Consider the following 13,032-nt stretch of genomic DNA (forward strand, 5'->3'; position numbering starts at 1 on the left):
TCCAGTGATACCACTGGATTTATTTAGCGGTTTATTTTACTTAGCAGTTTATTTAGCGGTTCCCTAAAACCGCATGGCTTCTTTGCTTCACTCTGCTTCACTCACCTTGTTAACTCTCCATGGCATCATCATGTCTTTCACTTGCTCGAGAATTGGCAACCGATTGCTGTTGTCTGGACCTGAATTCTAAATTGAGACTAAAGGTTTAAATAGGATGAAAAGGCTTCTGTGCCCCCTTGAGATCTTACATACTACAGATAAAAGTATTAGGATGAAGGCCGGGAAAATGTCAATAAACTAAGATTTCCCATCATAGTGCATAAAACAGTACTATGACGTGAAAAGAACTTCCAGGTTTTTACCTTTAGTTTGATAAATTTCTAAATGGAAGTCGGCGAAATATCACAAGATGAGTTCCAACAAAGTCTACTTCCTTTACCTGATGGGTAGTCATCTGGAGGTCGCCCCTAAAAGGGTGGCCTGGGGGACATGTATGATGGTTCAGGGACCCCACCAATAAGATAGTCATTTGGAGGTAGCTGGTGAGGCAGACTCCTCTGATGCTCCCATAACATGCCTAGGAAACATCGCCTTTCAAGATCTAAGTAGAAGATCTTAGGTCTAGGGTTGTACACTCAAGTACATACAGGAGCCAGATGGATAAAACACATTCAGCAAGTTAAACTACTGGTTTTGAGAAATTTTGAAGGCAAGCATAAATCTTACTCTATTATAAACCTGCAAGGGTTCAACAAATCCTCTTGAGACCTATGTGGAGAGCTCTACGTTAATTTTACACGATTGGAGAACAGTTTTTGACTCCGTGTATCAAAACCACCACCTCACAAAAACCCTAATGCCAGGGCTCTTAAGCCTAGAGATTCTGATGGAGAATCTTTAGAGTGCCACAGTGATTGACTGTGACTTGCCACCAGGGCGAGAGAGACCTTGAATTAAGTAGCACCCAGAGAAGTGAAATGATGCACAGCTTAGGTTTTTAGAATTCTGGAGCACTGGTAAAACTTCTATGAGTTTTGCCATTTTCAAGTCCACACATGTCTTTACTCAGCCAGTTTTATTTACTCTTCCTAAAGATACCCAAGCTTTAGGAAAGGCTAACTGTTCTCCTGGTCTGTTCCAATATTCTTTTTGTTAAAATACTAAAAATGAAGGAAAAAAACTACTTAGAAAATCTGAAAACACCTTAATTAAAAGCCTTTGGCTCTTTTCCCTTATAACAAAGTCAAAGCCCTTTAGCCTGGCATTTAAGATTTTCCCACAATTTGGCCTAATCAACCCTTTCAGCTTTATTCTCTACTATTCCCCTTGCTCAAATTCAACTGCTCTCTGCTTCTTGTACACAATGACATCTTCCTACTTTGGTGGTTTTCTTCTCACTGTCCCTCCTGCCATAAATGCTCTAACCATCACCAGCACCTGAGTTTAATTCTTTCAGAGTCCTATTAAAACGCTCCATTCCTGAAGCTTACTTGGATCTCTTCCCTCTAGCTATCCCACCTGCCCTCTTAAATAATTTTTATCTCTTCCAAATTCTTACATCACCTGAACTCTGCCTCCATAACCCAAGTTCTTTATGGCTGGATCTGTATCTATCTCAATTACTCATACTGCCCACTACAGTGCTCTTTGCACATAACAACTTAAGATGAATGCTTTTAAATGAATATGTAATACTTGATCTTATAACACCCCTCCTTGTTGACACCAAAGGATGAAATCTGGTAAAATGTATTTTGAACAACCCAAATGTCCATCAGCCGATGAAGAGATAAAATGTGGATATTCATGCAATGGAGTATCATTCAGCCATAAGAAGGAACGAAGTACTGATACGTGCTACAGTGGGGATGAACCCCGAGAACATGAACTAAGGGAAAGAAGCCAGACACATGTTATATGTGTTGTATGATTCCATTTATATGAAATGTCCAGATGAGGCAAATCCATAGAGATAGAAAGTAGCTTAGTGGCAGCCAGAGCTGTGGGAGGCTGAATGGGGAGTGACTGCTAATGGTTATGGGGTTTTCTTCGAGGATGATGAAAATATTTTGGAATTAGGTAGTAGTGAGTTGTTGTATAACCTTGCGAACATACTAAAACCACCGAACTGTATACTTTAGAAGGAGGTGTTTTATGGTTAAGTGATGTTTCTTAATTAAAAAAATTAGATAATAAACACCTCATTCCTGATGTTTTATAAATGCACTTTGAGTTTATAGGATGAAAATCATCATGTAAAACATTACAGGTCTAGAAAGGATGACTACTGATTGCCAGGTGCTTTACCTATATTATTTTTTTCTTTTTTTGCATTTTATAGAAAACCTATAGTAAAGCTGGTATTTACCTTCATTTAATTCGAGATGAAGAAACCAAGTCTCACATAATCTATTTTGTCCGAGGTCATAAAGTCTAGCTTTGAACCCAAGTCCATTTAAATCCCGTGTTCTTAAGATTATGCCCAGGTGGAAAGTAATAAATACTAAATTATTTATGATTTTTCCCTAAAAAAACCTTTTTTTTTTTTTTTTTTTTTAGAGGCTGGAAAAAATTCAGAAAGTCCAGTTAAATCACACTAAAGTGAAGGCTAAGCAAAGTGAACCCAGCAAACACTCAGGGTTTTCTACCTCAGACAACAGCACAGCCAACACTCCCCAGGATTACAGTGGAAACATGAAATCCTTTCCATCCAGGAGTCCTTCACAAGGTGATGAAGATTCTGCTCTCATTCTAACCCAAGACAATTTGAAAAGCTCAGATCCGGATCTGTCGGCCAACAGCGATCAAGAGTCCGGGGTGGAGGACTTGAGCTGTCGGTCCCCAAGTGGTGGGGAGTGTGCACCAAGCGAAGACAGTGGCAAGGACCGTGATTCTGACGAAGCTGTGTTTCTCACTGCCTGAAGTTTCTCTGTGGAGTTCCAAAATAAAGGACACACAAGAGACACTTTCCAAAAAGAAGGGAGCAGTGCAATTCAAAATAAAAAAATCATTCAAGAAATGGTACATGTCTTTGAGAATTATAAAACGTAGCAATGGAAAGGGAAAAAAAAGTCCAGCTTTTACTTTCTTTAGATGCTGAAGAACAGGAAGTAACCATTTCTTTTACCAACCATATATAAGGAAAAGTTATTCCCCATTTTTAGTTCCGGATTCTGAAAGTTTTGTTTACTACATAGCGCTGACCTCTTCTATCACCTGAGTTATTGGCACAGATCTTCCTTTCACAGCATGCATCTGCTCAGAGTGCCGACCCCTTCTCCCCCACCTGCTGTTCTCAGCCCTCACCCTTATTTCACTTCCAGATACGTATTTTGTTTTCGAAATCCCTTGACATTGCCTTCCTCCCTCTGTTACCGGTATTTCTAGTAACGGAGCACCCGGCAGAAACATACCCCTTGTGGTTAGCAGATGTCTCTGTAACTGACGAGGTCTGTAATTGCTTGAGCTTTTCAGGTTTCACGATCACTTTAACTTTTCTTTAGATAATATATTTTGAATTGTTATAATAATCTTGTTGCCTTTTCCTGCAATCTCATCATTTAAAAATTGCTGAAACTTATAACTCACTTTCTCTAACGGGTCTAATACCTAATAAAATAGAAATAACGTTTACTCTTTGGTTCGTAAATAAGAATTCAGATCACATTAAATATAACATTTTAAACTGTAAATGTTATAAAACGTAACATTTTAAAACAACAACCTTTTATTACTACTCCGGAGACTGCGTTACCACCACCATGACTCCTGAAGTGTAACAAAGTTAGTAGTGTAATATTTTGATAAGGAAAAATACCAGTTAAAAACTAGAGAATCTGGTGGTCCTATTTAACAAATAGAAAAAGGTTTGGCACCGATCACTTTAGACACTGTGTACCTGGTTAATATGATTTAACAGTAACAACTGACTGCTGAAAGTTCTGAAAAGTTTGTTTTGCTAAAACGCACACTTGAAGCAGAATCATTCTCCTGTCTTTTGGTAACAAATGGGACTTTACTGGGTTATAAATGTTTGATCTGAAGAAACTCAGCGGAGAAAGTTTGGACGGAGATAACAAACATTTACGACTGTGTGGTTTTTAATTATCAGTACATTCTATAATGTAAAGGGATTACTTTTACAGTCTACATCAATATTTTGAAATCTGCTAATAGGGTAACGTATTAAAAATTTTGCTGAAATGGGAACAAGGTAAGAGAGGGGAGGGGAGTAACATCACCAAGATGGTAACATAGGTAGTTCTTGAGTATACTCCCCTTCACAAGGCAACTAACACTGTTCCTGGATAGGACACCAATGAAAGGATCCTAGAGCTCAGGAGTGAGGCCAAGGCACCCCACAGCACAAGAGAGACCAAGATGGACTGCACTGGAAGGGGAAGAGGAACAGCTACATGCTGACCACGTTGCCCCTCCCCCACGCTGGCTCAGCACTACGTGGAGACTTCTCCCCTAAGCCTCCGGTTCCTCCGGTGGGGAGAGCCCATGGGTGATATCCAGCCCCCCGCCTACCTAATGTTGTACTTAGTTGGAGCCCATACTCTGGTTTCACTCCACAAGGACTTCGGGGAACGCTGTGGGGCTCAACCTCTAGGAGCCTGAGACGAAGTGGGGAGGGGCTTCCAACAACCAGCGCTTGAGTCTTGGAAGACGGCGTTCCTAGGAGCACAGGCCAAGCAGTAGTCCCATCCAGCGTGTACGCTCATCTGCAAGCCAGGTCAGTGGCACAGTCTGACCGGGGAATTTGGCAAGGTTCAGGCCTGCCAAATTTGGGTCCCCAAAGAAGGAGTTCTGGCCTTGCTGCCTGCTCTGCCCACGCCCTGGCAGAAGAGCTGAGCCACAGCTACCCCTGCTGCAGAGCACGGCCCCCAGTCCCTCCTCATCAGAAAATCTAGTCAGGAAAATTTGGGAGTCGCCTCAAGCGGGCCCTTCCAGTCTTGCTCCAACAGGAACCAGAGACATAGCCCTCTCCAGCCCCTGTGCCTACAGAATGTGACCCCCTGCCCCTTCTGACAGGAAGGGCTCACCAGAATACCTGGAAGCTGTGTGGCCCAGCAGCCTTAAGCCAAGAAGCAGGTGGGCAGAACTGACGCCAGCCAAAGCAAATGCAGTGGTTCTGTCTGGCCAGGGGACTCGAGGCGTGGGTTGACTGGAGTCCAGAAGAAAGCACTGACGGCTTTTGAGCTGCTTTTCCTGCTGCACCCAACCGGGGAAAGTAATTCGTAGCCTACTTATTGCTGAATTCAGCCTTCAACCCGGCCGCACAGGGGACCTTACCAGAGCACACAGGGAAATGCATAGCTCATCCAACGCCCCCACTTACAGTGTCACTTGATGGAGCATAGCTCTGGGCTTTCCACATCTGGAGAGCAAAACCAGTGGCCTCATCTGACCAGGACGTTAGGTGCCCACTCTTTCCTGAATCAGGTCCCCGAACAAGCCGTGCAGGCCCCGGGTCCCATCCAGCCGCCCTGCAAGGGCAGAGAAGCTAGTTCATAGCCTGAACGGAGGCCGACGGAGTACCCAGGCCCAACCTTCGAGTAAGCCTGACCAGAGATTTCAGGAAATCACGAAGATCATCCCACAGCTTCCCTTGAGGAGGGAACCGGGCCAGCAGTGTTATCTAGCTATTCTTGGCCAGTGCCATACCCCTTACCTCAGAGCATTAACAGCTGCTTGCCTAAAATAGACTCTACTAGGAGGCCCCACCTACCCAAGGATGTTACCAGCAGACATGTCCAGAAACCCACACTAAGCTGACTGGTGAAGAAATGTCTCTGCCAAATCAAACATGCTAAGTCTGAAAGAGGAGACCACTTAAAGAAAGGCACAGAGACCAACATAGAGAATCAAAGATCTTGAAAAATCAGGTAAGTATGACATACCAACGGAAATGAATGACGCTCTAGTAACTGACCCAAAAGAAATGGTGACCTGTGAGCTGTCAGATAAAGAATTCACAATAATTGTCATAAAGTTTAGTGAGCTATAAGAACACACAGACCACTAAATAAAGTTATGAAAACAATACACGAACAAGAAGTTCAACAAAGTAGAAATCATCCCCAAACCAAACAAACAAAAAAACCCACAAGCCCCAAAATCAGAGCTGAAAAACATAACTGAAGAATTCAATAAAGGGTTTTAAAAGCAGACTCAGCCATGCAGAACACTGCAGTGAACTGGAAAAAAAACAAAAAACCACCATTGAAATTAGAGGAGCAAAAAGAATGAAAGAAAGTGAAAAGAGGCTACAGGAATTACTGGACACAATGAAAGCAAATAATATTTGCATTAGGGGAATTCTAGAAGGAGAAAAAGAAACAACAGAAAGTATATTTAAAGCAATAATGGCTGAAAACTTCCCAAACCTGGGGAGGCAAATAGACCTCCAGATCCAAGAGGCCCAAAGGACCCCAAACAGGGTGAACCCAAATAGGGCTAAATCAAGACACTTCACAATTAAATGGCAAAAATCAAAGACAGATCATGAATTTTGAAAGCAATAAGAGAAAACAGGGAAAATAAAAGGGAATTCCAAATAAGGCTGGGCCCCTCAACAGAAACTTTTCAGGACAGAAAACAATGGGAAGACATATTCAAAATACAGGGAGGAAAAAAAGAAACACCCAAAGTTTCAATCAAGAATTCTATGCCTGGCAAAGCTGTCCTTCAAAAATAAAGGAAGGATAGACTTTCTCAGACAAACAAAAGCTGAGGGAGTTCATTACCACTATACCTACCTTAAATGCTAAAGGGAGTTCTTTGAGTGAAAATAAAAGATCACTAGTTAACAGCATAGAAACATAAGGCAGTGTACAACTCACTAGTATTGATAGTTAAAAATGGATTCTGTAATAGGATAATGGTAGTATGTAAGTCATAAGACTAGTTTAAACGTTAAAAACAAATACAGTAAAAGTAACCATATGTTCAATAGTCTTATTAATTACACAATAAGAAAATATGTAAATTGCAACATTAAGTAAAATGTGAGAAGTATAAAGCTTAGTAGTTCAATTAAAGTTGCTATTAGTTTAGAACAGAGTGCTAAATTTTAAAACATCTTATGTAAGCCTCAAGGTAACTACAGGGAAAAACCTGTAGTAATTACACAAAAGATGACAAGTCAAAGCATATTGATAAGGACAGGACATCAAACCACAAAGACAACAGGATAAGAAACAAGGAACAATGGATCCATAAAACAAACCACAAAACAACAAAAAGGCAACAGTAAATCCTTATCAACAATTACTTTAAATGTCAACAGATTAAATTCCCCAATATAAAGACACAGAAAGGCTAAGTGGATTAAAATAACAAGACCCAACAATAACCTGTCCTACCAGAGACCCACCTCAGACTCAAAGGCAAACAGACTGAGAGTGAAGCAAAGGCATTTTAAGCAATTGGTAACCAAAAGAAAAAAAAAAAAAAGGGCAGGGGAAGCTATACTTCTATCAGACAAAACAGACTTTAAAAATTATAAGAGACAAAAGGTTACTGGTAAATGGGTCTATACATCAAGATAACCTAACAACTGTAAATATTTATATACCCAGTGTTACAATCAGAGCACATAAAAGCATAAAGCAAAAATGAACAGACCTAAAAGAAATAAGCAACAACACAGTAATAGATGGGGTCTTTAATACACCACTCAACAATGGGTAGATCATGCAGACAGCAAATCAGTAAGGAAAACGCTGATATGAACAGCCTATAGACAAAATGGGACATAAGAGTAATAATATACAGAACATTCTATCTGAACAGCAGAATATATTCTTCCCGTGTGTAAATGGAACATTTTTCTAGGATATGTTAGGACAAAAAATAATTCTTAGCAAATTTAAGAACAACGAAATCATACCAGATAACTATAACGAGAGGAAAACTGCAGGATAAAATGGCAATTAAACAACACTCTCCTGAACAACCAATGGATCAAAGAGGAAATGGGAAATAACTATCTTGAGACAAATGACAATGGAAACACACATACCAAAACTTATGAGAGGTAGTAAAAGCAGTTTGAAGAGGGAAGCTCATAGCAATAAACCTCCCAGATAAATAAGAAGCAGAAAAAGAGTAACAAAATGAACCCCAAGTTAGAATAAGAAAGGAAAAAGTAAAGATTACAGCAGAAATAAATGAAGGATAGAACAGAAATACAGTAGAAAACATTAACCAAACGAAGAGGTAGTTCTTTGAAAATATAAAATTGGCAAAACTATTAGATAAATCAAAAAAAAAGAGGAACCAAATAAAAAAAACTATGAATCAAACACGGAGATATTACAACGGCTGCTAAAGGAATACAATCATAAAAGGCTACTATGACCAATTACATGCCAACAAATAGGAAAACCTAGAAGAAATGTAAAAATTCTTGGAAGCATATAACCTACTGAGACTGAATCAAGAAGAAACGGTCTGAATTACACCATTTACTAGTATAAGATTTAATCAGTAATTAAAACTCTTCCAACAAAGAAAATTCCAAGACTAAATGTCTTTGCTAGTAAATTTTACCAAATATTTAAAATAAAATTAACACTGATCCCTCTGAAATTCTTCAAAAAAAAAAAAAAAAAAATCAAAGAGGAGGGGCACTCACAAACTCCTTTTACAAGCCAACATCACCAATAACCAAAGCCAGAAAAAGACACTACCAGAAAAGAAAAACTATGAACCAATATCCCTGGTAATACAGATGCAGAAATTCTCAACAGAACACTGCAAACTGAATTCTGCTCATGAAAGGATCATTTACAATGATCCTGGGATGCAAAGATGGCTCAACATGTGCCAATCAATGAGATACATGACATTAACAGAATGAAAGAAAAAAATATCATGTGATCATTGCAATAGATGCAGAAAAAGCATTTGAAAAAGATGCAACATCCTTTCATGATAAAAACTCTTAACAATTATGTATAGAAGGAATGAACCCCACCAGAGTAAAGCCTATATATTATAAACCTACATCTAATATAATATTCAATGGTGAAAGGTTGAAAGCTTTTCCTTTAAGAGAGGGAACATGACAGGGGTGCCCACTCTCACCATTCATATTCACCACTGTACTGGAAGTCCTTACAGAGCAATCAGGCAAGAAAGAAATAAAAAGCATCAGAAATAAAAAGAAATAAAATTGTCTCTATTTGTAGTAACAAGATTTTATAAATAGAAAATCCTAAAGACTCTACCAAAAAACTGTTAGATCAATGAATTCAGTACAGTTGCAGGATATTAACTTAACATTAAATTAACCATAAGAAATGACCTGAAAAAGAAATAAACAACATCATCCCACTTACAATAGCACCAAAATACTGAGGAACAAATTTAACCAAGGAAGTAAAAGATCTCTACTCTGAAAACTGTAATACATTGATGAAAGAAATTGAAGAAGATACAAATAAGTGGAAAGGTATCCTGTGTTCCTGGACTGGAAGAATTGTTAAAATGTCCATACTACCTAATGCAATCTGTAGGTCCAATATAGTATCTATCACAATTCCAATGGCATGTTTCTAGAGAAGTAGAAAAAAATCCTAAAATTTATATGGAACAACAAAATACTCTGAACAGCCAAAGAAATCCTAAGAGGAAAAAACTGGTAGGCATCAAACTTCCTAATTTCAAGCTAAACTATAAAGCTATAGTAATCAAAACAGTATGGTACTGTCACAAAAGCAGACAGATCAAATGAACAGAACTGAGAGCTCAGAGATAAATCTGGGCTTGTATGGTCAACTAATATTTGGCAAGGGAGCCAAGAATATGCTGGGAAAACTGGATATTCACATGTTAAAGAATGAAACTATACACCTATCTTATACTATTTATAAAAATTAACTCAAAATGGATAAAAGGCTTAAACTTAAGACTGAAACTCCTATAAATAAACAAAGGAAGAAAGCACCTTGACATGGGTCTTGGCCATGATTTTTTTTGGATGTCACACCTAAAGCACAAAAAAAAAAAAAAAGCAAACAACTGGGATTACATCAAACTAAAAAGCTTTTGCACAGCAAAAGAAACAACAAAGTGAAAAGATAACCTATGAAAAGGGAAAAAAATATTTGCAAGCCATGTATCTGAAAAGGAGTTAATATCCAAAAAATACAAAGAACTTATGAAAACTCAACAGCAAAAATAAAAATAATCCAATTTCAAAATGGGCAAAAGACTTGACTAGACATTTCCCCAAAGAAGACAAATGAAAGGCAGCACATACACAAAATGATGCCAATCAAAATCACTGACATATCACCCTAGGCCTGTTAAGGTGGCAATCCTCAACAAGACAGGATATAACAAATGGTGGTAAGGATGTGGACAAAAGGCAACACTTGTGCACTGTTAGTACAACTCCAAACTGGCACGACCACTATGGAAAATAATACGGAGGATCCTCAAAATATTACAGTAGAATTACCACACCCACCAACACACCAGCAGCAGTTACAGGCCAGGAGTCACCCTTGCCGACCAGTGACCCCAAAGGACTTGTGGTCGGCCCTTGCAACCACTCAGGCTAGGGACCATCTTTGTCTACCACTGTGCCCACAGCAGTCATGGACCTACCACAACAAGAGGGAGCATGCAGCCCACAAAGGTGGCACCCTTAGAGCACCTGGCTCTGGTGGCCAATGGAGACCACACTTCTGAGCCCTACAGGATATCCCCAACAAAAAGCTACTTTCTTAAGACAGACCTACGTGAACTACCTAATATGTACAAAGAAACAAAGAGAGGCAAAACGAGGAGACAGGAGAGTATGTTCCAAAAGAAAAACTAGGAAAAGCCTCAGAAAAAGAACAAAACAAAATAGAGATGGTTAATCTAACTGATAAAGAGTTCCAAGTAATGGTCATAAAGATGCTTACCAACCTTGGAAGAAGAATGGACGCCAAGGTAAAAATTGCAGCAAAGAGATAGAAAATAGAAGAAAGCACCAATCTGAATTGAAGAGCAAAATAACAGAAATGAAAACTACACTCAAGGGAATAAACAGATGAGATGATAAAGAAAAATGGATCCACAATCTGGAAGACAAGGTGATGTGGAAACTACACAAATTGAACAACAACAACAAAAAGATAGTTTAAGGGATCTCTGGAGAAAACATCAAGAATACCAATAATCTTGTCATAGGGGTCCCAGAAGGAAAAGAGAAAAGAGCAGAAAATTAATGTGAAGAAATAATAGCTGAAAACTTCTCTAACCTGGGAAAGGAAACAACACACAGGTCCAGGAAGCACAAGTCCCAAACAAGAGAAACCCAAAGAGATCCACACCAAGATACATTATAATTAAAAGGTCAAAAAGAGAGAATCTTAAAAGCAGCAAGAGAAAAGCAATTCATTATACACAAAGGAACCCCTATCACTACAGAACTATCAGCTGATTTTTCAAAAGAAACATTGCAGGCCAGAGAAAGTGTCACAATCTATTCAAAGTGCTGGGAAAAAACAGAACCAAACCAAACCAAACCAAACAAAAAACCCCAAAAACAAAAAACAAACCTGCAACCAAGAATACTCTACCTGGCAAAGTTACAATTCAGAATTGAAGGGAAAATAAAGCGTTTCCTGGACAAGAAAAAACTAAAGGAGTTCATCACTACTGACCAGCTTTGCAAGAAATATTATAAGGACTCTTTACACAGCAAAGCCCAGAAATGAGAAAATATATGATAGAAAAAAAATGTCACTGATAAAAGCAAACATAGTAAGGGTAATGGGTCAACCAGTTATAAAGGTAGTATGAAGATTAAAAGACAAAAGAAGCAAAATTAATTATATCTACAATAATCATTTAAGGGATTCACAAAATAAAAAGATGTAAAGTATGGCATCAAAAACAAAACATGGGGCAGGGGAGTAAAAATGTATTGTTTTTAGAATGTGTTCCAACGTAAGCAACCATCAACTTAAAAAAGACTGCTATATACATAGGCTGTTATATATGAACCTTCTGGTAACAATAAACAAAAACCTTAAAATAGATAGTAGTAAAGGAAAAGGAATCCAAGGGTAACAGTAAAGAAAGTCATCAACACAATGGAAGAGAGGAAAAGAAGAATGGAATAGAGAATATAAAACAATCAGAAAAAAAATTAAGAAAAGGCAATAAATTGATACCTATCAGTAATTACTACAATTTTTTTTAATGTTTATTTAGTTTTGAGAGACAGAGAGACAGCATGAGCAGGAGAGGGGCAGAGAGAAAGGGAGAGACAGAATCTGAAGCAGGCTCCAGGTTCTGAGCTGTCAGCACAGAGCCTGACATAGGGCTTGAACTTATGAACCATGAGATGACCTGAGCCGAAGTCGAACGCTTAACCGAGTAATTACTATAATTGTGAATGAACTAAATGCTCCAATCAAAAGACAAAGCATGGCTGAATGGATTAAAAAAACAAGATGCTGGGGCGCCTGGGTGGCTCAGTCGGGTAAGCATCCGACTTCAGCTCAGGTCACGATCTCACGGTCCGTGAGTTCGAGCCCCGTGTCGGGCTCTGGGCTGATGATGGCCCAGAGCCTGGAGCCTGCTTCCGATTCTGTGTCTCCCTCTATCTCTGACCCTCCCCCGTTCATGCTCTGTCTCTCTCTGTCTCAAAAATAAATAAACGTTAAAAAAAAACAACAACAAGATGCTGCCTAAAAGAGATTCACTTCCAATGAAAAGACACACACAGACTGAATGTGAAGGGAGAAAAGAGATATTCCATGAAAATGGACTAAACCTGGAATAGCAGTATTTATATCTGACAAAGTAAACTTTAAAACAAAGGCTATTATAACAAGAAACAAAGAAGGGCATTAAATAATAATAAAAGGATCAATCAAACAAGAAGGTGTAACACTTATACATATTTAGGCACCCAACCTTGGAGCACCTAAACACTAAGAGACACAAAGAGAGAAACTGACAGTAATATAATAATAGTAATGGACTTTCATGGATCTTCCAGACAGAAAGTTATTAAGA

General features: G+C 38.8%; 1 protein-coding gene across 2 annotated transcripts in view; it reads left to right on the forward strand.

The window, feature by feature from the left end:
- Positions 1-3,633, forward strand: part of MTMR7 (myotubularin related protein 7) — a 126,438-nt gene extending 122,805 nt beyond the window's left edge. For both annotated transcript variants that reach the window (XM_019466735.2, XM_019466736.2), the window contains one exon: positions 2,560-3,633. In XM_019466735.2, the coding sequence (XP_019322280.1) occupies positions 2,560-2,922 (363 nt within the window). In that variant the 3' untranslated portion in view covers positions 2,923-3,633. The remainder of the gene's footprint in view (positions 1-2,559) is intronic.
- The last annotated feature ends 9,399 nt before the right edge of the window (positions 3,634-13,032 follow it).

Source organism: Panthera pardus, unplaced genomic scaffold (assembly GCF_024362965.1).
Source record: "Panthera pardus isolate Hobbes unplaced genomic scaffold, ASM2436296v1 HiC_scaffold_13, whole genome shotgun sequence".
Lineage (NCBI taxonomy): Eukaryota > Metazoa > Chordata > Mammalia > Carnivora > Felidae > Panthera > Panthera pardus.